This window comes from Micromys minutus, assembly GCF_963924665.1.
Source record: "Micromys minutus genome assembly, chromosome: 31".
Taxonomy (NCBI): domain Eukaryota; kingdom Metazoa; phylum Chordata; class Mammalia; order Rodentia; family Muridae; genus Micromys; species Micromys minutus.
The window spans coordinates 21,546,880-21,572,279 of NC_137966.1; the positions used below are offsets into that span (position 1 = coordinate 21,546,880).

General features: G+C 48.0%; 2 protein-coding genes across 7 annotated transcripts; one reads left to right on the forward strand and one right to left on the reverse strand.

The window, feature by feature from the left end:
• Window positions 1-386: 386 nt before the first annotated feature.
• On the reverse strand, window positions 387-4,235 carry TMEM186 (transmembrane protein 186). Of its 2 annotated transcripts, none has more exons than XM_080908115.1 (2): window positions 4,108-4,235; window positions 387-2,974 (listed from the first exon to the last, which is right to left on the reverse strand). In XM_080908115.1, the coding sequence occupies exons 1-2, from the start codon at window positions 4,132-4,134 to the stop codon at window positions 2,336-2,338; spliced, it is 666 nt and encodes a 221-aa protein (XP_080764241.1). In that variant the 5' UTR covers window positions 4,135-4,235; the 3' UTR covers window positions 387-2,335. The 2 variants fall into 2 exon arrangements, with proteins under 2 accessions (XP_080764241.1, XP_080764242.1); XM_080908116.1 differs by having other exon boundaries at window positions 4,076-4,224.
• On the forward strand, window positions 4,210-25,324 carry PMM2 (phosphomannomutase 2). Of its 5 annotated transcripts, none has more exons than XM_080908111.1 (10): window positions 4,210-4,398; window positions 6,617-6,703; window positions 8,817-8,928; window positions 11,356-11,432; window positions 12,140-12,231; window positions 14,427-14,526; window positions 14,646-14,721; window positions 17,880-17,995; window positions 22,421-22,502; window positions 23,339-25,324. In XM_080908111.1, the coding sequence occupies exons 1-10, from the start codon at window positions 4,345-4,347 to the stop codon at window positions 23,407-23,409; spliced, it is 867 nt and encodes a 288-aa protein (XP_080764237.1). In that variant the 5' UTR covers window positions 4,210-4,344; the 3' UTR covers window positions 23,410-25,324. The 5 variants fall into 5 exon arrangements, with proteins under 5 accessions (XP_080764237.1, XP_080764238.1, XP_080764236.1 ...); XM_080908112.1 differs by having other exon boundaries at window positions 22,421-22,560; window positions 23,339-23,473; XM_080908110.1 differs by lacking the exon at window positions 22,421-22,502.
• The last annotated feature ends 76 nt before the right edge of the window (window positions 25,325-25,400 follow it).

Sequence of the window (25,400 nt, forward strand, 5' to 3'; positions counted from 1 at the left end):
TGAGCCTTCTTGCTGCCTTCAACCCCCAAGCTTATTACTCACATGATCCTTTAAGGTTTAGAGGATCTTTGTTGGTAAAGTAGGTCCAAAACGCTCAGGCCTCCATCACCGCTGACGCCCTGCACACACGGCCATGCTCTCAGAGCCCAGTGTCCACTCCTACATCACTTCACCGTAAGGCTCTGAGAACGGTCATCACAGTGGGTCAGGCATGGAGGCATTTGTAACTATGGTATGTTTGTTCACATCTAGGTGAAACAAAAGACCTTACAAAACAGGCTTGCTGTGTGGTGGTAGCATGTACTGTTCACATCAGTGTTAGTCACATGGTAAGGGGTAGCGAGCCCATGATGTCCACTGACCTGCTGGGTCGGTAAACACACACATATATTCTCTCACGCTCAAGTGTACCCCAAGAGTCAAGTCATGAAGAACAAACCCACAAACATGTTCACTGGCTCAGTGTATTAAGTTTGAACAACGCCAAGTTAATGCTGGGAAGCACAGGAGGAAACACATCACGATTCCCTTCACAGACGTCAGAATAACAAACTCACAGATTAGCTGCTGCCTGCAAACATTGGAGGTGGGGAGAGGACAAAGGCAGGGGCAGCTGTGGCCAGAGTGCCTACATCCTACCTTGGATAGTGAACACTGGAATTACCCAGCGGTGATGGTTACTCAAAACACAAGGATGTGCTCTGTGCCCTGGACAATGAAAATGGTTATGATTTGATATGCACATTTTAAGGCCCTTTTTGAGATTACAATATAATTACATGTATTTCCCCTTCCCTTTTCTCCCTCCAAACCTTCTCATATATCCTCCCTTGCCCTTTCAAATTCATGGCCTTTTCCCTTAAATACTACTGTGTATATAAGCATATGCTTCTAAATATAACCTGCTCACTCTGTACATGTGTTTTCAGGGCCGCCCACTTCGTATTGGGTAACTAATTGATGTGCCCTTCCCTGAGGAAGACCACTTCTGCTCTCAGATTTCCCATGTTGCCTGCAGTTCTTTGTGTAGGGTTGAGGCCTTGTGGTGGACCCACACAGACTTTGGCATGTGCACTGTTAGCTGTGTTCACGCTCTGCTTCTTTTATAGAGGACCAGCAGGATGGCTCAGTGGGTAAAGGTGCTTGCTGCCAAGCCTGACAACCTGAGTTTAGCCCCCAAGATGCAAATGGTAAAAGGAAAGCCGACTTGGAAAAGGTTGTCCTCCAATCTCCTTATGTGCAGTGTACACACACAAATAAATAATTAAAAGAAAAATTCTTAAGGGAAGGAAATTACTAAATAGCTACAAAGCAAAGCATTCTGATGGACAGATTACAAAGATCATGCTGCTTTCTTTGGAATGCAGGCACAATCACCTAATAAGCACGTGTTTGTTATTTATTATGAAGGCAGCACAGTGTCCTTCAGATGATGAATTATTGCTTGGACAGAGTCCCTCTGCCCTGATGACACTGCAAAGCTCCCATTGTGAGCACCCCTGGACCTCCTGGTGATCACATAGTCTCAGGGGTGCTGTCCCTACCTCAGTTGGTGTACAGTGACTTCCTGATGGGAAACCAAGTCCACTTTAGCCATGGCCACCCAGCTGGTGAGCGTGAGGAACATGCTGGGCCCCCAGTGGCAGCCTGGAAGCCTTACTCTATGTTGTAAGTTCTGGGCTGCTTACCTTACACAGAACTCAGTATTCACTGGTTTTGCCTGTTCTGTGGTGCTAGGGGTGGAACTTAGGACTTTACACATGCTAGGCAAGAGCTCTGCCACAAAGCCCCAGCCCCAGCCATTATTCTCTTTTCATATCCAACCCCATGAGAGGAAGAGCCTTTCATTTCAGAGTGCAACTCAAGGTTCAGAAACTCAATACCCTGTCCCAGGTCAACGAACTGAAGCTCAGCAGAAGCCAAGTCCCCAGACTCCACGTCCTGTGCTCCTTTGCCAACCCTCCTGCCTTCCAGCTTCACAGCAGCGGCTGCTTCAGTGATCTTGGCATAGCACTCCTCCAGGAACCGCCTCTTCTCAGGAACTTCTGGCCACTATCAGATGAATGTCCTATACAGTATAATGTTCCTTTCTGGCCCAAGACAACCATGAACTTCTGCCTGTGTCAGTAGTCCTGAGTACAGGCAGGCACAGCCATGCCTGATTCTATCAGTGCTGGAGACTGAACCCAGAGCTTCATGTCCTGCATGCTGACAAGCAGTCTACAAAGTGAGCAGTAGCCCAGTCCCTGGTGTTAGCTCTTGTCTCTTCCATGTTCTTGGCTTTCTGTCTAAAATCCAAGTGTAACCAGGGTTATGAGAGGCCTAGTTGCTGTTCTTACTTGAGTGTGGCCAGGTTTCCGAACACTTGTGAGAAACGCTCCCTGTCCAGGATGCGGCCATAACGTAGGGTGAGGTAGAAGGTCTGCTTGCCACTGTACTGCTGGATGCGCACGAACACATCCTGGACCCGATCCTCGGATTCTGACAGGGGTATCATGTCTGACACGGCACAGTATGTGTCCTTTCGCCAGCCCCAGAAGGTCAGGTGGGCCACTCGGAGCATGGTACCGGACTCATTCACATACAGGATGCCCACCAGTCTCCGGAAGAAGTGGCTCATCCAACACAACATGACCAGGGCAAAGCTGGCGATCCCACCCATAAGGCACAGTGAGTGGAGGGTCATGAGGCCATGTGAGTAGCAGTAGAAGCCTGGGGGCAGGGCCACCACAGTCACAGCTGTCTGTGCCAACTTCAGCCGGGATAGGACCCCTAGTGCTCTGATGGCCTTGAATCGGTAGATTGTGTGGAATTTTTCAGCCTCTGTGCCTGGTGGCTTGTCCTGGGAGGGGGGAGACCTGCTCCCCACCCACCTTTTGGGGTCCCCCTGCCCAGCGCAACACCACAGTTGCTGGAAAGGCCTCCTCCATGCAGCAGGCCCCTGCAACCTTGGCACGGCTCGAAGGAGGAAAGCCTGGAAGAGAGAGGTTCCTTTCAGAAGGCAGCCATGCTAATCACACAATGAACAAAGCAAAGCGTCTCCCAGAAAGGCTTCAACTAACCCTGGGGAGTCACCATGACTGCCAGAGGAAAGTGATAAAGTCAGACACTTTTTGTTATTATTTTCTGTATGTGGAATTCTTCTCTAAATAAGTACCATTCTCCCATTTTTACAACGAAATAAGCAAGCAAACAAAACCCTAATCCTAGCCAGTAAGCTATCTCATCTAGTACAGGTGCTTGCTACCAAACTGGGTGACTTGAATTTGATCCCTGAGGCCAACATGGTGGAGGAAGAGAAATTACACAGGACATCCTGGGCCCCTACATGCCTTAGCACAAGCATATGCACACGAACTGAACACACACAAGATTAAAACAAAACACTAAATAAAACTAAGCCCTCCCCCAACCCCCACCTTCAGGCTCCCGGCCTCGAGTGCAAGGAAACAAGCGCAGTCTGACACCTAGACAGGTCCTTTCCCCTTAGACAGGTCCAAATAAACATAGAAAACCTGTAGTTCCAGCCATTCAACAGAGACGGGCCAATAATGGCCTCAAACTTGGGGAACTTCCTTCCTCAAAGGGTAAATCAATCGGTGTCGGAAATCCACACAACAAACCCGTGGAGTACTGATCACAGTACCTTTGTAGTTCTCCGACTGCCCTACACGTCAAGAGAACTTCTTTGCATTAATTAGCCTGGTTGGGAAGCAGAGAGCACACGCACAATGGATCTCTGGAGTAAGTAGAAGAGTGAGCAAATTCTGGGCTTTAGAGTAATAAGTCACTAGCTGTGTGTCCTTCTTCACCTTGCCAAAGAAAACCTCAGAATATGCTGAGGGACGCATGGTTCTCAAGTCCTGAGCTTGGTGTATGAACAGGGAGTTGTACCTATGCAGGCCGTCCACGTGACCCAAGGGAAACACGCAAGGCAGGGAAATAGCACATAATAATACACTCTGGCCTTCCATCGGCGGATTTCCCGAGTGGGCATTCTTACTGCCAGTCCTAGGCCCGACCTGGTCCCCTAGGTGCGTTCCTTCCTACACCGCCCACCACCCGATCTTCCTACCATGAGCCAGTCGCCTGATACAGGAAGCTGACCTTGTCCCGGGAACTTAAAGGGCGCATGCGCGAGAGGTTAAAACCCCCGCATGCGCTAACTCAAAAAAAAAAAAAAAAGTATGGCTTGGAAATTGCAGTTCAATTTGTGTATCCGCCGCAAGTGTTCCGTCAGCTATTAAGGAATCTTCCCATCGTGCCTTGGGGCTCCAGAGCTCCGAGCGGACCCGGAAGTTCCGGGTGGAGTTCCGGGTGCCAACGCGTCTTCTGACTGGCGAAATGGCTGCGCTCTGTCTCTTCGACGTGGATGGGACCCTGACTGCCCCACGGCAGGTAGGCTGCGCCCGGGAGGCTCCTGGTGGTGGGGCAGAGCCCTTGCTGCCCCAGACCGCAGTAGCGACTGTCCGGGAACCAGGAGACGGGGGTCCTGAGTGGGGTGCGCAGGAAGAGGGGGCCAGAAAAGCCTTCCGACTGGGAAACGTTCAGAGTCGGAAAGTTTAGGTCTGAATTTCTTCTAGGGTCCTCGGGTCTGGTGACCTGAATTGAACTCCAGCCTGGGCCCTCTGACCTGCTGTGTCACCTCCCCAGCCCTTCTAGTATATCAAAGGCAGTTTTTCAGCTGTCTGACCTTGAGCAAATCGCTTTCTCTGAACCCTTGAAGCCACTTTAAATGGGGCATTGCCTGTTGCATGGGGTGTTTGAGTGATGATCACAGAAATTAATGACAGTGCTTTGCCAGATCGGGCCTCAAAAGTGAGCTGCTTCCAGCAGCCCCTGCAAGTAATGGGGACCCACGTAGTAATAGGCTGTTTGCTGAGAGCATCCAGGATCCAGTGGGACTCCCGCTACCAGATCTTGTTGTTATGGCCAAAGATAAGTTGGTGTGGGTTCGTTCTGGTGATGGCATTCTCCCCGCTTTTTATGCACAAATTTGTGATTGAACAGAAATCATTCAAACTTGAGTAGACTCGAATAGCTTGGTCGCCGCCACCTCTGCCACACCCTTTTTAGATTTAGTGCAAAAGTAGCCATAGACCATAAATAAAAAGTGGCTATGATCTAATAAATCTTGACTACAGAAACCATTGAGATGTGCTCACCCCTAAGCCTTAGGACATGAGTTCAATTCCTGGAGTCCACGTGATGGAAAAAGAAAACTGGCTCCAACAAGGTGTCTTCTGCTCTCCCCTTGTACATTGTGGCACGTGTACATGCATATACATAATAAAAATACAATTATTATTGAAACTGCTCTCCAGTTGGCCCAGAAGCCACAGTGTTTTGGTTCGGTTGGTTGGTTTTTGGTTTTTCAAGACAGAGTTTCTTGGTGTAGCCTTGCCTGTCCTTGAATTATCTTTGAAGACCAGGCTGGCCTTGGACTCATAGAGATCCACCTGCCTCTGCCTCTGCAATGCTGGGAATAAAGGCATCTAGTGCCCAGCTACTACCATTCCAATATAAGGAAATTGAAAATTAGTAAAGCCCTGACACCTCTGCTTCTTAGAGCAGCTGTGACTCAAGGTCCTGAGCTTCAGGGCACTGTTACCTGTCCTGATTGTCATTTCCTGTGCCAGGGTGGAGGCCACTTCAGGTACTAGATAAGCTACTGGGAAAGTGCTTCTGTGTCCCTAGATAGCAAAGGATCCAGGTGATCCAGAATGTGCTTTCAATATTTGGACGATATGCTTTCAGTGATCACAAGCAATCGGAATAATAAAAGAAAACTGATTTAGAAGAAGTTTCCTATATGTTGGGTACTGCACTTAAAATATTCTAGCGACAGATCTATGTATCATCAGCCTTCCCTGCCTTCATCTATGTGCACCACCAAACATCACTAGTCACAGTGCAATCTGGAAGAGGAAGAACAAGTTATCTTTCATTGCGGTTGCTGTAACAGGATATGACCTCTGTGGGTTCCATGCAATTAACATGGACTCAGAGGTTTGCACATTTCCCTGTTTGTATAGAAGTCTGTCTTCCTGGGTGCTTTCTTCCGTAAACCATAAACTTGAGATAAGCTTTAGGAAAAAAAAAAAAAAAAAGAGGACATAAACCTTCATGAATCATTTCCTAACTCTGGCATCCTGAAAAATTTCAGAGAGATATTTGACAAAAATAGTGAATGGAGAACCCTGTCCCTGTCACTTTGTGTTTCCTCTTGCTGAGTCCTCCTGTTACTCCACCCATTTATATCTCAGCATGAAGGCCAAGGACACCGCCCTTCCTGATCAGTGTCATTATCTCACTAGTGTCCGTTACCATAGTGCAGAAGTTGGCATCTGCACATGACACACGCACGCACGCACGCACGCACATTTATTTGTTGGTTGTGGACATCGAGCCCATTACCTTGAACAAGCTAGGTAAGCACTCTCCTACTAAGCTATACCCCAGACCCAGAGAGTCAGTATGTTGAGGTTTGCAGGCCACATAGTCTCTGTCACAGCTACTTAACTCTCTCTGGGACAGAAGCCACCAGAAACACCTACATGGACAAACAGTGCTCTGCTCTAGTGATACTTACAGTTTTTGGTCTAATGGCACACAGGCCTGTTTGACACCTGGAATCCACAACTGTCGCCACCTCTCAGATACCTTCTGTAAAACTTCATTTCACCTCAATTCCATCCTTCAGGTATGAACCTGCTTATTTTGTTACTTTATAACTCTAAGCACAAGGATTGGTTGTTTGTTTCACTTTTAAAATCAGCTTTTTAGCATGGGCATTGTACTGGCTAGTTTTGTGTCAACTGGACACAAGCTGGAGTTATCACAGAGAAAGGAGCCTCAGTTGAGGAAATGCCCCCATGAGATCCAGCTGTAAGGCATTTTATTAACTAGTGATCAAGAGGGGAGGGCCCAGCCCATTGTGGGTGGTGCCATCCCTGGGCTGGTAGACCTGGGTTCTATAAGAAAGCAGGCTGAGCAAGTCAGGGGAAGCAAGCCAGTAAGTGACATCCCTCCATGGCCTCTGCATCAGCTCCTGCTTCCTGACCTGCTTGGGTTGCAGTCCTGACTTCCTCTGGTGATGAACATCAATATGGAAGTGTAAGAATAAACCCTTTTCTCCCCAATTTGCATCTTGGTTATGATGTTTTGTGCAGGAATAGAAACCCTGACTAAGACAGGCATCAAAGGTATTTTCACAACCTCTTCACCTTGGCGATATTTAAACTGAAAAAAAGTTACAGAAGGTGCTCAGGTGCTGAGAGGTGGGCATATATTTAAGGAAATTGTACTGTGACTTCACAGAAGATTCAGCAGGATGTGTCATGCTGGCTGACCACGGTGCCGTGTGGCTCATTAGCATGCAAAGGGCAGAGTGGGGTGCCCTTCTGCTGAAGGCAGGAGTACTTTGCTGTCGTTAGTCCATTTCTTTAATTTTACAGTCTTACCTATCTGCCATTCTGATGTAGCAAACCACTTGGGAATTCAGTGGCTCAGAGAGGCAACTACCAAAGTTCTAGTTCTTTTCTAGTAAGTCAATATTTCTCTGTCAAAAATTGAGCGGAAAGCCAAATGATGTGGTGCAACACATTTAGTCCCAGCACTTGGGAGGCAGAGGCAGGTGGATCTCTATGAGTACAAGGCCAGCCTGGTCTACAAAGTGAGTTCTAGGGCAATCAGAGCTGTTAACACAGAGAAACCTGTCTCAAAAACAAACAGAAAGTTGGGGGGAAATGAACCTTGTAGTTTCTTATAGAATCTACAACTAGCAGCCCAGGGCTCAGAGATGGCACCACCCACGAGGTGCTGGGCCCTCCCATCAATCACTAACTAAGAAAATGGTCTACAGGCTGTCCCACAGCCTGATCTTATGGAGGCTTTTTCTCAGTCTAGGTTTCTTCCTCTCTGATGATTGACTGGCTTGTGTCTGGTTGACATAAATCTAGCCAGTACAGACTCCTATCTGTATGTCTGTCTGTTAAAAGACACTTCTAAGAAATCCAAGCAGGCCTTGAATTTCTCATCTTCCTGCTCCCATTTCCCAAGTGGTGGTATTACAGGATTGAGACACTATCCCCAAGTCTGACGTATTAAGTTATATACATGTAATGCAAAACACTTCTAAAGAACAAAAGATTAGGGGCTGGAGAGATGGTGCTGTGGTTAAAAGCACTGGCTGCTCTTCCAGAGGACCCAGCATCCACAAAGTGGCTCACAACTATCTGTAACTCTGGTTCCAAATCCAGATGATCTGGTGCCCACGTCTGCCCTCAGGCACTGCATGCACTACACAGACATATAGTCAGAGAAAACAAAAAGAACAAGCTAAATCTGTGTATTATTATAAAAAGGTCGCTATAACAAAGAATAAAAAAGCAAGTCATTACACGGGTCAGAGAATAGCATCATAACCATACATTGTCTGCTCGTGTGGGATAGAGGGAAACAGAGTGACAGAAACCTGGAGCAAATGAGCATGGTACTGCTACCCCTGCGGTCCTGGCTCTTTGTAGGCCAAGATGGAGGTTTTCTTTAGCCAATTGGGAGTTCAAGGTTAGCCCAGGTTAACACAGCCAAAACTCAGAACAAAACCAATGCAAAAGAAAGGGGGAAGGGAAAAAAACCACAAAGGTTAATAGCCCCAAATAACACCTAAATATTTAAATGTTTCTACAAGCCTAGTAATGCTACTGGGCTTGTGTAAAGCAAATTAGTTTGCTGATTAAGGGGAAGCTGAATTCATTTGCAATTTTCAGTTGATTATGTGACTCAAAATCATCCTGTTTTCCTTCCTGACATAGAAAATTACAAAAGAAATGGATGTTTTTCTACAAAAATTGAGGCAGAAGACCAAAATTGGAGTGGTAGGTGGGTCAGATTTTGAGAAACTGCAAGAGCAACTGGGGAATGATGGTAAGTGCTGACAACAGCCCAGTCCACGATTAGTGCTGAGGGACGGGGACGCTGCCCAGTGTCCCTGACGTCCCACGTTACCGCCACCCACGTAGCACACGTTTGCTTTCTCTGGGAAAACATTTTCTTTGCCCATGTCTGGCCTTTGCCTTAGTCATACGAATAGGTTCTTCCCTCAGGTGTACAGACAGACTCACCCTGCAGGGCGTGCATGCCTGTGTCTGCTTCTGGAACCTCTTCTCCCTCAGTACTTGCCTGCCACTTCTCTGTCCCTTCAGCCCAGGCCCCACCTCCTGACTGTCCCCCAACTCAGATAAGGAGATACCTCTGGTCTCAGTGCTGTTGCTCTGACTGAATGTGTTCCAGGGCTCCCTAATCATGAGAGACACTAGGTTGCCATAGCACCAGGTCTCTGTGCATAGGACTGGCGAGCTAGAGAACCTTTGTGATAGGGTCTCACTCCATAGCCTGGGCTTGGCTCAAACTCATCTCCTGTCTCCACTTCCCGGGTGCCAGAGTGACAGGCATCAGCCACCACACCTCGCTTCTTTCCTGGAGATGGGGAAGCAGTGGGTCTCTAAGACCTGTATATTTTAGCAAGCATCCCCCCAAAATTCTGATGTCTGACCCTGCTGGTAGAGCACTATCTCAAAGAATAAATTTAAGTCCTTGTTGCCTTGCAGGCTGTCACTTGTCTCTGTTTTCCTGGGGGGCTTCTGGGTTAGCTACCCCGTGAAAAGCAGTGAGCAGAGAGATCGGTGAAGAGAGTTTCTCACTACCTATGGTAGTATGGAATGCCCTCCTGTGAACCAGGCACTTGAGCTGCTGAGACGGGGGAGTCTCGGGTTTGAGGTCAGACAGGAATACAGAGTGAAACCTTGCCTTCAAAAAGCAGAAAACCCAAGGGTGGAAAGATTGTTTAGCAGTTAACAGCACTGGCTGCTCTTATGAAGGACACAGATCCACATGGCAGCTCACAACTGTCTGTGGTTCTAGTCCCATACATACATGCACGTGGAACACTCATATACATAGAATGAGACTAAAACAGACTCACTGTTGTCCCGGAGTCAGGTTAGTACAGACTGGGTCGCATAGTCGATTGTAGCAAGCCTAGCGCCATCTCCAGCCTCTCCACTAGGTGTCAGTAGAGTGCACGCACACACTCAGCCAGTTTTAACAACCCACGCTGTCTCCAGACATTGCCAGGTGTGTCCTGGGGATCACATTGCCTTGGTTGGGAACTCAGTCTGTCTTAACTGAAAGTGCAAGTCTGTGGGTCAGATCACTGGGAAGTCGTCTCTGCGTCTGCAGGACACATTCCACTTCATCTTCCTCGAAGGTACTCTCTTTAGAAACACTAACAGCAACATTAAGAGGCATATTCAGCCCAAGAAACCCTGTAGATGTTTGCCATTCCTGCCTCCAGTGCTGTACTTAACAACATGCTCCGAGTTTATACCTCTGTGGCAGGGCTGTGTTTCAGGGAAGATATAAGGAGTTAAAATACTCACGTACTGGGAGCCAGTTGAGAACTCGCCTTGTATTAGCTTCATCGGGTATAGTGGACATACCTGTAATCTTAGCACCTAGAGACTGGCTGTGACCTTGAGGTCATGCTGGACTACGTAATGAGTTCAAGGCCAGCCTGGGCCTCATGAGAGCACAGGAGCACGTACCTTTAATCCCAACACTTGGGACGCCGTAGCAGACAGATCTTTTGTGGGTTATATGCTAGTCTTCAAATCTAAATGGGTGTAAGAATCATCTTTTAAAACAGATTTTTAAATTTTTATTTTTATGAAAAATTATTTTGGGATTTGGAAGGTTGTTCAGTGGGTATAGGCACTTAACAACACAAGTTCAGTACTTGGGACCTATACAGAAGGAGAGAACCAAGCCCCACAAGTTGTCTTCTGATCTACCCCCACACACCGAGGTGTGTGTGCATGCCAAATGCACACGTACACACAAAATAATAAGCAAATGTGTTTGGTTTTTGTTTGTTTCTCTGTGTAGCCCTGGTTGTCCTGGAACTCGCTCTGTGTCCCAGGCTGGCCTTGAACTCAGAGATTCAACTGCCTTTGCCTCTTGAGTGCTGGGATTAAAGGCATGCACCACCACGGCCTGGCAGTTGTGATCTGGAAAGCCTTGAGAGCAGAGTGTGGCCATGTCCTTCCCACTTGTTTCCTGTGCTGTTGGTTCACGGCAGTTGGAAGCGGGGATAGGCTGGAGGCAGGGTCTATCTGCAGCTCACCCATCATCCCTCCGGCCCACAGTCGAGCTACTGTTGCAGTCCCAGCCTCTTGACGAGAAGGGCTGGCACAGCCCACAGGTGCTTAGTTCTTGGTGGTGGGTGATGAGGAAGGAAGAGAAGAGCACGTTTCTATTCAACACACCCTCAGTTTTATCTTGTTTTGGTTGTAGTGGTTGAGAAATACGATTATGTGTTCCCAGAGAATGGCTTGGTAGCGTACAAAGATGGGAAGCTATTGTGTAAACAGGTAAGTTTTTAAGTATGCAGCCCATTCTGGATCACTAGTATATCATAAGTAAGCCAGCATTACTGGGACAGCCAGTCATCCTAGCTGCCCGGGCTAGAAAGGGAGTTCAAGACCAACCTGGGCAGTTTAGTGAGAGTCCAGATTTATAAAGACTAAAAGTAGAGGGAGGACAGAGGACCACATTGTGTGAGATGAGGATTGATTTCCTCTGGGCACATGCTGGGGAGCTCAGGGCGGGAGGGGGAAATCTTCACACTGTGGTCTTTGTTAAGTTTGGATTTTGTCTGTGCAGCTGTGGCTTGTTCCAGATAGTGACTGCATCTTTATCACAGCCTCTTAAATCTGCTTGAGTCTAGTGTTGCCGTTGCGATAGCCAAAGCTAGAGCAGGCCACTCACCCAGGGGCCGTGAAAGAGAAGCTGGACTTAACACTAAAAGCCACGGCAGAGAGCCCCTGGCCCTTCCCAGGAGTGTGTGATGGAGGAGCAGATGCCTGAGTGTGGAAGCACACTCGGCCTCTGAGTGAGGTGCTCTTTTACCTAATGTGTCTCACCAGCAGAAAAGAGGAGGTGAAAGGACACAGGATGTGTCAGTCCCTGCTGGGTCAGCCCGAGGCTTCTGCAGTGTTAGCAGGATAGCTGATGTGCCGTGAAGCCATTTTGAAAGTACGTCCTGTTATATCACATAACTCATGCTTTGTTTGCCTAGAATATTCAAGGTCATCTGGGGGAGGCTGTGATCCAAGACCTGATCAACTACTGTCTGAGCTACATTGCAAAAATTAAACTCCCTAAGAAAAGGTGGGTTCACTCTCAATAAAGAGACTTAATGAATATGGAGGAGTAAGGCTTGCTCACAGGTGGAGAGTGCTGGTGAGAACTGTCAAATGCTGGCTGTACACAGGCACAACATACACACACAGGCACACATGCATTACATACACATGCGTAAAAAACATGTACATACATTATTTTAAAAAAGCATCAGAATCTTACAGTCTGAAAGTCTAAAGCTAGATGTAACACAAAAGCAAACGTGTGGCCTGCAGTGCTTAAAGGAAGTCCACGTTAGAGAGGCAGGGCTGGCACGGGGAGGAGGAGTGCTTACGTGCCAGCATGGAAAGCTAAGCTCAAATCCCCAGGCCTCGCACAAGAACTTAGCTTTGGTCACATGTGCACCTGAGATCTAAGCACTGTGGAGGACAGAGACAGGGCCACTGGGACTTGCTGGCCCTTCATCTAGCCAGGCTCATAGAAGACCTTGTCTCAAGGGACTAAAGCAGAGAGTGGCAGAGCAAGACACCCCAGGACAAATTGTCCTCCGAGCTACATGCGTCCCTATCCTACCTGCTCCTCACAATATATATATATATATATTTTTTTTTAATTATTTTGAGTCTAAAACAAAGACATAATTTTTTTAAGTGTCTAGCCATCTTCCCTGGAAATGCTGGAGCGGTGTTGTGCTCCATTTTCTGTGACCACGGCAGGCCTGAGGTTTCCCGAGTCACTGGTGAGACTTCATGAACCATAACTTAGAACGTGTCAGTGTCCTCCCTTCATGAGCTCAGATGCCCCAGAAGCAGATGTGAGACTGAGGAGCAAGTGCCCTGGAGATGGGCTCCTTTCCAGCCCTTTCTCACCATCACAGTGAGCCACGTGCAGTGATTAGTAGCACACCCCAGTATATACAGAACATCATTTTAGCAAATAGTCCATGTAAAATGTTATGACTGGTGAGACATGGTGCCTCAAGCTGTAACCCCAACGCTTGGGAGGCAGAGGAAAGAGGAACAGGGGCTCCAGACCCTCCATCATTAGCTACATGGCACGTTCAAGGACAGCCTGAGTTACATAAGACGCTGTCTTAAAAGTGAGGTGTGGGGTTTTCCTCCCTATGGTCCGCCCCACTCTTGGGAGTTCTTTCTTTCATTTCCTTACTACATCTCCGTTTGTGTTGCTCAAGAAAGAAATAGGGCTGCTGTCCTAGTTTGGATTCTGTCGCTATGAAGAGATACAGTGGCCACAGCAACTTTGTTTTTTAAGATTTATTTATGTATTTATGTGAGTACACTGTAGCTGTCATCTGCCACATCAGAAGAGGGCATCAGATCTCATTACAGATGGTTGTGAGCCACCATGTGGTTGCTGGGAATTGAACTCAGGACCTCTGGAAGAGCAGTCAGTGCTCTTAACCACTGAGCCATCTCTCCAGCCCCACAGCAACTCTTATAAAGGAAAACATTGACTGGGGCTGCCTTACAGTTCAGAGGTTTGTTCCATTGTTATCATGGTGCTGGAGAAGTAGCTGAGAGTTGTACATCTGGGTCCACAGGAAGAGATGGTGATACAGGACCTGGCTTGAGGTTCAGAAACCTCCAAGCCGACCACCTATGACACATCCTCCAACAAGACCACATCTCCAATAATGCCACTCCCTGGTGACTAAGCATTAAACACATGAGCCTGGGGGTGGGGGGCATTTCTATTCCACCACAGCTGGGAAGATAGTGCAGTCAATAAAATGCTTTCTCTTCAAGACTGAGGACCTGATTTTGATCCTTAGCACCCTCCAAAAAGCTGGATCTGGTAGTGCCTGCCAGTAGCCAGTGCTGAGGAGGCAGAAAAAAGGCGGATCTCTGGGGCCTGCTGATTGGTAAGCTCCAGATTCAGTGAGAGATACTGTCTTAAAAATAAAGAGGAGAACACCCATGAAGACACCCCGTGGGCCTCTGGCTTCCACTGTACATTCGCACACATTTATGTGCATACATATATAAATCTGAATGATGGTTCCATTTCTTCCCATGCTAAGTTTCCATCCAGCTCAATTTAGATGAGCCACATTTTTAAGTCTATAGTACTGTGTGGCTCAAAGCCTCCACGATGCGTAGCCCATAAGAAAGCTGCATCACATACTCATGCTGTCTAGAACGTAATGCTGCCCAAGGGAATAAGGTATTGTAGAGTACACCTTGTCCCATTCTCCTCCCCAGGGGAACTTTCATCGAATTCCGAAATGGCATGTTGAATGTGTCCCCCATTGGAAGAAGCTGCAGCCAAGAAGAACGGATTGAGTTCTATGAGCTCGATAAAGTAAGTTCTCAGATCATGTGGGGGAAATGGCCAGCTTTGAGAAAAGACCCATAGCCGGTCTTTAAAGTGCTTCTCCACTGCGATGCAATAGACAATTGCTGTCTTTTTGTGTCCCTCAGAAAGAACACATACGAGAAAAATTCGTAGCAGACCTGAGGAAGGAGTTTGCAGGGAAAGGCCTCACATTCTCCATAGGTATGGTGCATACCCTGGCAGGCTGTATCTGTGCTCCTGGAGCACGTGGGAGCCACCGAAACCCTTAGGGTTATGGCTGGTAGGATGGTTGCTGAGGAAACTGAGGTTCCCTTATGAGGTTATTGGTCTCAGTAATGAAAGACCTTAGAAAAAGACTCAGAAGGAACCACGAACAGTGTTATTAGTTTAAGAGAAAATACGGGTTAGGTGAAAATCTCAGTAGCCATCGGGAGGAGAGGCGGGGGAGACCGTGCTTTCTTTCAGAGTTAGATGTGGAGTAGAAACAAACATGTTTCTAAGAAAGGGAAAAATATTCCCAGAATGGAAGTGGCTGGTGAGCTGAGGAGTCCCACATGCACCTAACCAGGCAGAGCATGGTCTTTTATAGCCCCTCCCTCTTTTTGTATTAGGTGGGCTTTGTTCACAGGGTGACTTTTTTTTTTTTTTTTTTTTAATGCCAGGATAAGGAAGAGCTTCCAGTCTTCCTCTGCAAACTGGCTTCTTTCACTTGTCAATCTCTCCCTTTTAAAATTGTGTTTACTTTATGAGTGCTTTGCCGGCATGTATGTGTGAGTACCATGTGCGTGTCCAGGGGGGCTAGAAGAGAATGTGGGATGCCCTAGAACCACTGTGTGGGTGATCCTCTGCCAGAGCAGCAGTGCTTTGAAGTGCCCTGAGTCATGTCTTCTGTTAATACTTTCCCCTCTGCCACTTTTCTTGCCTCTTTTGTTAATGAACACTGTGATGTTAATGGCTCTGCACCTCTAAAAGGAACAGTGCGTTTCATGTGTGTTCCTTTTGAGACAGCAGAAAATCTTTGGAAGGTCCTAGAATGTCTTGTCAGCACATAGGAGGCACTCTGGCCAGCTTCGAGAGCGCTAGGCTGTCCTCAGATCCTGCTTCTGCTACTCCAAGTTTATTCAATACAGTCACATACATCACAGATCACTTTAAGGGGCAACTGAAAGAAACAGTATTCACTAAGTTCTTACTACTCACTAGACACGATGACAACACTTTGCATATATATCTAGATGGTGTTCTATAAGGGGCTTGATGTGGGAACTACAGAATTGATAGCTGGAATATAGGTTTTGGAGTCAGACCACCTAAGTTAGGTTTTAGGATTTTCTTAGTCTATCGTGTGTGAGTAAAATAAACTTGGTTGAGGTAATATGACCTGTTTTTTTTTTCCTTATTATGTATATAACTCTATAAAATAGAGAATTTAGTTCATAGACATTCTGTAAAGGAGAAATTAAATAATAAACGTGACCATTTATCATTTTATAAATTTATAAGTTGTTTACTAGAATTTTACAAATAAATAAAAGTTCAGAGATAATAAATTACTTGGCCCAAACTTGTTAATCTTGATGTAAATTTTTTTACTTTCTGCTCTTCTGCTACAGGCACACTAGTAGCCTGTGGCCTGTAGACAGCAGCCACAGCAGGGCCACAGTAGGGCGTCCCCCAGCCAGGGAGTGGTGTCTGTGCCTGTGTGTCTGACTCTACATCTGCAGCCCCTCTGCTCTTCTCTCCCGCACAGAAGAGCTGTGTCTTGGTGTGTGACCAATAAAGTTTTCACACTTGTAGGTGGAAGAGAAGCCTGGCTGAACCAGAGGAGAGGTGCACAGAGCCTCTCAGTGGAGACTAAGGGGTCTTGAAATCCTGCAGTGAGTTACTGTCAAGGAACCACAGACGTTAATGGGTGGCTTTGAAAGAGCAAGGATTAGGCTCAGAAAGAACAGACAGTTGTCTAGGCTCACAGAGCCCGTGACTTACTACCCCTGAGCCTGCACTGACTCTGGTCAGAGTTGTGTCTGAGCCTGCCTTATCACTTGATAGCATTTGCCTGTTAAGTTTCATGATTCTGTGTCTGGTTTGTTGTGGGGAGCACACAGGCCACAGCACATGTATGGAGGTCAGAGGACAGCTTCTTCCACCATGTGGGTCCCAGGGGATTGAATTCAGGTCATCAGACTAGGCAGCGGTCACCTTCACTCACTGAGCTGTCTCCTGGATCCTTACCAGTTAAAAGCTTCAAACATGTTCCTTTCTCCTGGTAACACTATCAGCCTTGCCTTAAAGCTCTCTGGCTTTGCTAGCTTTAACACGAGAGTTCAAGCTGTAGAAAGCTGTGCTTGCAAAGGAACCACGTGTCATACACATCCAGGCAGATTTTCAGTCATTCCTCACCTGCGAGTAAATGTTTTTCTCATAGCTTTGAAAAACATTTTTAAGATTTTTATTTCTTTGGTTGGATTTTTTTTTTTTTTTTTTTTTACTATGAAAAGTACCCACATAGCAGCTAAAGGGCTTGCTCACTGACTGCTCTTTCAGGACTTACGTTCAACTCCCAGAGCCAACATGACAGCCCATAATCATCTGTAACTCCATTTCCAGAGCTTTTGCCTACAAAGCTTCCTTGGCACTAGACATACCTTGGTACACAGACATAAATGCAGGTAAAACACTCATACACATGAATGAGTGAATGAATGAGTGAGTGAGTGAGTGAGTGAGTGAGTGAGTGAGTGAGAAAAGGAAGGGAAAGGAAAAGAAAAAATAGGAGGTAACTACTTACAAACTGTCTTGCATGTGACAGACCTGTTGCCTATAGGATGGGCTCATACAGCCTGCTTTTGCCATTTTCCATTTTGGTTCAGTTAGGTTTGTTTTGTTTTTAAAAGGTTTTCACTGTGTAGCCCAGGCTTGCCTGGAATTCACATGGAGTCCAGACTGACCCTGAACTTTTCTTAAGCCTCCAGTCTCAGCTTTGTGAATGCTGTGATGTTAGGTATGAACTACCATGCCTGACTCGGGCTGGGTAGGCCCGCTGGAGTAAGGGAAGCCATTACGAGGATTTTATGTAAGCCTCTTCCTTGGGAAAACATTAAGAGAGACGGTTGCTTTTAGACCCCGGTGAAATAATGCTGGGAAAACAGCAAGGAACCTGTGTGTAAAGTGGCATTAAGTGGGAACAAGGATCCAAAAAAGATTTTTAGAAAGCTGCATTATTTTCCAAAAGGTGTTCGTCTCCTCTCACCGAGGCTGTGCTGGGGTTGGCGCTCAGAGCCCCGGGTATGCTAGGCAAGCCCTCCACCATGGGCCGCACCCCTGGCCCCGCTTAGCTGTGTCTCCTCCCTGTCCTGCAGGTGGCCAAATCAGCTTTGATGTCTTTCCTGATGGGTGGGACAAGAGGTATTGCCTGAGACACCTGGAACATGCTGGTTACAAGACCATTTATTTCTTTGGAGACAAGACTATGCCGGTAAGTAGGAAATCTGCTGTTTTACCGTCTTACACCCGACCTGATGGCCCTTCCAGCCTCCCTCCCCTCAGAGCTTTGAGGTCCTGCCCAAGGGGAGCAAGGACGGTAGATGGTTGTCAGTGTGCCTTCTGAGTTGAGTGTCTTCCCCACCTTTGCTTTATGATCCTGCCCTCCCTCCCTCCTGTGTTCATAGTAAACTGCACGCTAGGGTCACAGACATGAGAAGATGGGGAATTACCCGAGTCTGATGCACACTGTTGGTCGAGATGACTGAAGTGACATCCTAGAGTGTCACAGGGAGTGCTGTGGACCTGCAGTGAGAGCTTGCAGAAAGCCCAGGTCAGCATAGATGAGGTATGAGCTGGAGACTAGGCAGGACCCTGTGGAAAGGCCGGAGCCAGAGAGGGGCCAGTAAAGCTGTTTCCTCGGAGCCTTCAGCAGCATTGTTAGGCTCTCCCTACACACGTGCTTACTGCCACCATCCACGGCCTGAGAGGCACGTCAGTACCAGCTACTCACCGCCTATGCTTGGCCTTGGGTCTCTGGTTGTGATTGTCAGCTTCTCACCCTACATTGCCTACATCAGCTTGTTGTAGGATCCTGGTTCAGGCATGGTGGTCATTCTGAACCCAGTAGGGCATCCATCATAATCACTACAGCTATCGAGCTCTGGTCCCTTTGATGGCTGCTCACCCTGTCAAGATCAGCAGCAGTGGATTATATTACTTAGTGTTACATCCTTACAACAATAAGATTTTCCTTTCTTAAGGCTAGATAATCCTGCACTGTATGGGTACACAGTTTACTTAATCCATCCGTTGGCAGACTTGTGAATTCTGTTCTCTCAGTCACTGTAAGTAATGCCTCTGTGAATGTGAGTCTGTGGCTCATTGTGTTTGGTTGTTTATCTGTGAGCTGACATGGCAAACCCTCTTAGAAAACACAGGAAGCAGCCTCTGGCCATTGTCTTGGACAGTGGAAGCCTAATAAACAAGCAGGCCTGGACCAGGCAGAAGCACTGAGGCTCAGCAAGGACCATGGCAGGAGGAGGAGGCCCGTGGCTGGGTGGTGCTGCACACACTCAGTCCCAGCACTTGAGAGGCAGAGGCAGGCAGATCTGTCCACACGGTGAGTTCCAGGTCACCCTGTCTCAAAAAATCAAAACAAAAACCAAAAAAGAGCCTATGAAATGTGAGAGAATACTCAACAGTCCATATGTTTATACAAAATGTTCCAGACTCCTGCAGCTCAGCACAAAGCCAGAACTCCATTTAAGGGCTGGAGACATGCTCAGCAGTAACAAACACTGGCTGCTCTTCCAGAGGACCCGGGTTCAGCTCCCAGCACCTACATGGTGGCTCATAATTGTACCATGATCCATGGGAATCAGAAGCCCTGTTCTGTCAAGCCTCTGTAGGTACCAGGAACACACGTGCACACACACACATACACACAGAGAGACTCCAAACACCCATACATAAAAAAATAAAGAAATCAAGAACCTGATTTAACATGTTTGAAGACACATTGTGCCAAGGAAGACACGTGGTGGACTCCTGGGCACATAGGGTCGATGTCGGGATCACAGGTCATAAGAATGTACATCCAGGTCGCAGCGAGGGCCAACTCTACTGCTAGACTGGCATTGTTAACAGATACACACCAAAGATGGTAGAAATCAGTGACTCTTTACCTCGGAACAGTAGATGGTACAGCCAATGTGGACAACTGTATAGAGTGGTTCTCAGAAAGCCAAAAATAGACCCTCTTATGATCCAGGAATCACACTGCTGAGTATAGATCCAAAAGAATTGAGGTGTGGTCCTAGAGAGTCTTTACCCGAGTGAGCACTGGGCGCCGTGGACTATGTGAGCAGTGCAGACACCAGCTAGCCTGAGGTGTTTTTTATTTTTGTAGGGTTTTGCTCTAATTCAGTGGCCAAAGCTGGCCTCTAACTCACGGTAATCCTCTTGCCTCGGCTTCTAGTGCACAGATTACAGGTGGGAGCCACCATTTCTGACTGCTTTTTTCTTTTTTTTAAATTTCAAGACAGGGTTTCTCAGTGTAGCTCTGGCTGTCCTAGAACTCACTCTGTAGACCAGGCTGGCCTCAAACTCAGAAGTCCACTTGCCTCTGCCTCCCAAGGACTGGGATAAAGGGTGTGAGCCACCATGCCCTTCTGGGGGTTTTATGTATTTATTTGTTTGTTTGTTTATTTCCTTAGCCTTAATGATTATTAATGATCAACCCTTTCTTGATTTGATTGGCTTCAAAAACACTTTGAATGTAGACCTTAAAAGAGTCACATCAGACGTAAAGTCGTATTAAAAACTAAGCTAATGAAATGATGCTCTGGATCTAAAGCGCGTCCTTTGTCTAACTTGGGGTCCCTCGCCCCTTTCCAGTACTGATGCGTGAGCCATGAGTAAATTCTCCAGAGAGGGCAGCAGCAGTCTGTAGTCTGTTGCAGCATGGCCGCAGCAGGCAAGCCGGGAGACTTTGCAGAGGCGTTCTGAGTGGAAGCTAGTGCCTGTGTCACAGTGCCCTCGATGTGCAGGTCTTATCAGGTAGAACAGCGTTTGAGTTTGTTTCTTTGGGGAACTGGTTATCTGAATTGCTGGCGATCAGCCTCCACATAGATGTCTGCGTCTGGAGTTTTTCCACTGTAACCATAGCTCTCTGACCAGATAGCAGTCCTCTCCCAAGGCAGCTGTGACGGTAGACACACAGCACAGCTGTCCTCCCAGAATGTCACACAGCAGACTTCTCTGTGATCACGACCCCTGCCCTTGAGGTATGGGAATGCCATCCAGAAGCCTGGCTGGGACTTCGCAGAAGAGAATGAAGTTGGACTCGGAGGGTTTGCTGCTCGGTTTAACTCTAGCATTACCACGCTTTGATTCATGGGGTTTTATTACGTGAAACCAGGTGTGGTGGAATAGTCCTGTAATCCTAACACTTGGGCAGAAACAGGAGAATTACATGTTCAAAACCAACCAGAGCTAAGTAGTGGGACTCTGTCTCATATTCTTCATCCTTCCCCCCACCCCCCCACACACACAGCTTGTTCTCTTTTGTGGTTTTGCTGGTTTATAGCTGAGCTTTATCAGTTAAGCCATTTCCCTGCTCAAAAGAGGCAGAGTTGGTCAGACAGGGGAGGGGCCTGCAAAAGGGAAGGAAGGTGCAGTCAGCCTCAGCTCTAGCTCTGCATGATGGGACAGACTGGTTTTCAGGAGAGGGGTGCTCCAGGCACAGCCTCACAGAGGGCAGTCACCCCTCTGGGGATGACTCAACCACGTAGTTTGCTGTTCTTAGAATCCAAGGTGACTGCAAGCATAGAACAGTAACTCACACATTTCAGTTTTGAAAGGAGTGGGATGGGTTTGGCGACTGGCACTCAGAAGCTAAGGGCTGAGGCGGGGTCTGAGCGCTGCACCGATTTCAGTCGTGTGTTTTGCAGTAGATGCTTCCAAGTGGCCACAGTGTGATCTCTACAGAGATCTGTGCGCACATGTGTGCCATCACACTTGTGAGTCCCTGTGAGACCCCTGTGCTGATCTAGCCTCTCCCTGCTGCTGGGCTCACAGACTGCTGCCTGCTTTGTAATCCCACCCTAGGGAGGCTGAAGCAGATGTCTTAAATTTGAAGCCAGCCCGGCTATGTAGCCTAACTTCCTCAAGACGGTGATGTTCATGATGATATCAGATAAACTCTTAAGCTGGGAGACGGTCTATGGTCACATTATTGCCACACAACCTTCTCAGATCCCCAGCACCCATGTAAAAAGCCTGGCATAGTGGTGTTTGTAACCCCAGCACTGGGAAGGAAGAAACTAGGACTCTGGCCAGCTAATCCAGCTGGTTCAGTGAAAGACCCTGTCTCAATAAGATGGAGCCCAACTGGGAAGACAGCCAGTCAATATACATATATCACGCAACTGAATAAACTCAATTCAGTTCCCCTCTCTCACTGGCCACACTTCAAGTGCTCAGTTGTTCTATGTGGCCAGTGTCCGTGGGCAGACTGAGCAGCCATGTTCATTGTCACAGGGCATAAGCAGCCCCACTCTAGGCTGAAGACCCACCAACACTCCTGTGATTTGCAGAAGAAGTGTGGGCACAAAGACAAAGTGATAGCTGTGGGATCCTGTCATTTACTGTGCTCTTCACTAGAGAAGTCAGCCTTAGACAGATCTTCACAAAGGCAGCCTGATGACTTTCGTGAGCATAATTACCTTTTCTGAGCTCAATTGCAGTTCACAAGGAGGTTAGACATCTTGCTCATTGCAACTAAAATGTCATCCTTTTCTTGGAAACCAAGGGAAGATTAACTGAATAAACCTCGCTAAGCTAGGAACGTCAGGGTCGCAGCAGCCATGGACAGTAACAAAGCGTAGCCTACCCCTTCTGTTGTGTTTCTCTGCAGGGTGGCAATGACCATGAGATCTTCACAGACCCCAGAACTGAGGGCTTCACAGTGACAGCACCCGAAGACACACGCAGGATCTGTGAGGAGCTCTTCCCTTAACACCAGAGGAGTGCAGTCCTGGCCAACAACACTGAAAGGTCACCTAGGGTCAGGGGTCGCTTAGGACCAGAGCTGAAGTCCCTCCACACATGCACATGGCTCCAGACACCAGCCAAGCTGTTCTTAATGGGTCCAACCACACAGGGGCTAGAGGTCAGCTCACTGGGCATGCCAGCAGGACACACCTTAACCCAGTACTGGCTGCAGCCCCAAGGGAAAGAATTTATCAGAAATGGTTGTGGCTGGGTGTGGTGGTTCATGTGTGCAATCTGTGCTCAGGAAGCTGAGGCAGGAGCATTGCCACAAGTTTGAGGCCAGTCTTAGGTACAGAACAAGAACGTGTCTCAAACAAAACAAAAAGATTGGTGGTTCTGGGTTGGGGTATAGTCCGTTAGGACACTTGCCTAGCATGGACTCAGGGACCTACCTTAGGGACAGAATTAACTTGTACCGGTCCCTTCTCCCCAGCCTGTGGTCTAAGAGCTAGCTAGAGACATGCTGGTCTTTGAAATTCTCTCGTCATATGATATAGGAAAAAACAGGAATGTACCTGGGTCCTTTATTCTTTGTGGGATTTAAGGTGTAGGTTCTGGTAGTTGTAGTGGTAAGTTTGGGGGGAGGGAGATTCTATTTTGAAACATAGTCTTACTATGTAGCTATGACTACCCAGCAACCTGCAGTGTAGACCAGGTGACCTAGAGCTCAGGGTCTTCCTGCCTCTGCCTTAAAACGCAGACTACTTGACCCAACGCCAACTAAAGTTTAATGAAAACCTGCAGTTGTCTGTGTTCAGACCCATATCTTACCACCAAACAGGGGCGTCAGATGATGAGAAAGACAAGCCATCCAGAATTACCCATGTGGGACAGAACCGGAGACTTGTGTGACATGTCCCAGTCTGCAGGCCGTGGAGGCTGGAGCATGAAGAAAGGCCACTGTTCTGCTAAGGGGTTAACGTGCTTCCCGTCTGTGAGCCGCAGACCAGTGTGGCCCGCCTGAGAGACAGCTGGCCAAGTGACAACTGACCCCACCATCTCGCCTCCACTGGCCTGACCATCTCTATTTGCTGTATCTGTCAGCCAGACTACTCTCCTGTCACCAGCAGGAGGGGAGGACAGAGGACCCAGCAAAGCAGAACCTCGTTGTGGTCCTCTTCAACCCCAAGCTGACCGACCTAGGACAGACCCAGTTCCTGAGGCGTCAGAGACAGCTCCGTGAGCACAGCAACAGGAGCTTCTCACTTCCCGGCCTCCTCCTGGAGAGTGTGCATGCCTCTTCCAGAGCCTCAGGGACAGCCTTCTAAGAACACTTCCCAGGCAGCTCTCCAATGCTTAGTAAACGGTTCTGCAGCCTGGCCCCTCCTTAGGAGCCTCTGCTGCCCTTTTCTGTCTCTAGCCACCATGGGTTTCCATTGCACTACCCTTGGCTGCGCACACTGGCACCTGCTGCCGGCCCCTTCACGCTGTCTATCCCCTCAGGAGAGTGCCAGGACCTCACCCTGTGGCATCCTTGGATTATTTTATGGCAGTGCTATGAAACACACTAAAGGGACCGTCCCTCTCTTCTCAGTCTGATCACTTTAATCCTCAATGTCAAATGGGTGTCAGCCCCAGGTTTGCAGAGAACCTGGTTCTGAGAGCTTCTTTCCCCACTCTGCTCTAGAGACTGCACTGGAGCCCTAGACCTGGCTGGAGCAGTTCCCAGCTGGCCCAGAGGCTGTGTTCTACCTACAGGCCCGGTGCCTCCCACTGTGCCAGGTAGACTCTGGGCTATGCCAGTTCCTACAGTGGCTGTCACAGATCCCCTCCCCCACCCAATAAAGGGCCTCTGCTCTCCAGGCATTGCATGATGGTGGCCTTGCTGGTGGGACAGGTGTGGCTGCCCAGGTCCAAGGACTACTTCTGTTAGACAGCTGTGGCTCAAGGCAGGTACCGGCCTATCAAGAGTTCAGTCCTACCAAGTAGGGATTGCAAAGGACTAGAAAAAAACCCCAGAACGTTGGGTAAAGACCACATCACAAGCAAGCAGAAGCTGTACCTACTCAGCCCAGGGCTGTGCAAGAGTGTGTCAGTCCTGCACTAGCTGCCCATCCAGGACTTAGGATCACCAACTTTTAGAAAGCCCCAAGAAAGCCTGAGCTAACAGGAAATTTAACAATGTTTAGTTCCCATGTAGAGGCTCTGTGTGACCCTCAGTATTCCCAATCATGTTGGTGGGAAGACAGGTACCGAGGAGCAAGGTCATTATGTTCATTCTTAGGGACAGTCTAGGTATGCACAGCTGAATCATTGTTCCTTACCTCAGGCTGGGCACACCTACCATCACAGCACACAGTCAACTTGGAAAATCCCAGGGCTGATTTAATAACTTGTTTGGCCTTTCTCTGAACAGCCTGATGAGCTAGTTATTTCCCCAACCACAGGAAGAGTCACAGATGCACCAAAAGCCCCCCCATGCCTTGGTAAAGCCTGGACTGTCCTCACCCTGTCAGCAATCTGCTGCTCCACGCCCCCAGGCAGCTGGCCTCACTGTTGCCCTTCTGAGCCATAGGACCTATATGAGGGGCAGCCGCCTCTCCATCTCCCCGACATGGTCCCTGGAGAGCCTCAAGGTCCCCTTCAAACATCTGCAACAAGAACCCCAAGACCCTTCTCACATTTACCTACATCCCATGTGCCACCACAGGGCATTTGCCCACCATCCACATTAACAAGCCCTGTCCCAGAGCTCGGTTTTCCTGTGTTGGATACTAAAGGGAACGCCTCGTGGTTAGAATCCACTGCAGAGACTGCCATGTGTTTGGCAGGCATCCTGAACCAGAACCCCTCCACGTTCACACAGGCACCTCATCTTGCACAAAACACTTTATTAAATAGTT

Coding starts and splice junctions, on each gene's coding strand:
- TMEM186 (XM_080908115.1), bottom strand. CDS start 4,134: ATGCGCCCTTTAAGTTCCCGGGACAAG. Junction 2,975..4,107: donor CTTTAAGTTCCCGGGACAAG/GTCAGCTTCCTG, acceptor TCTCTCTTCCAG/GCTTTCCTCCTTCGAGCCGT.
- PMM2 (XM_080908110.1), top strand. CDS start 4,345: ATGGCTGCGCTCTGTCTCTTCGACGTGGATGGGACCCTGACTGCCCCA. Junction 8,929..11,355: donor AGAGCAACTGGGGAATGATG/GTAAGTGCTGAC, acceptor TTTTGGTTGTAG/TGGTTGAGAAATACGATTAT. Junction 14,527..14,645: donor AGTTCTATGAGCTCGATAAA/GTAAGTTCTCAG, acceptor TGTGTCCCTCAG/AAAGAACACATACGAGAAAA.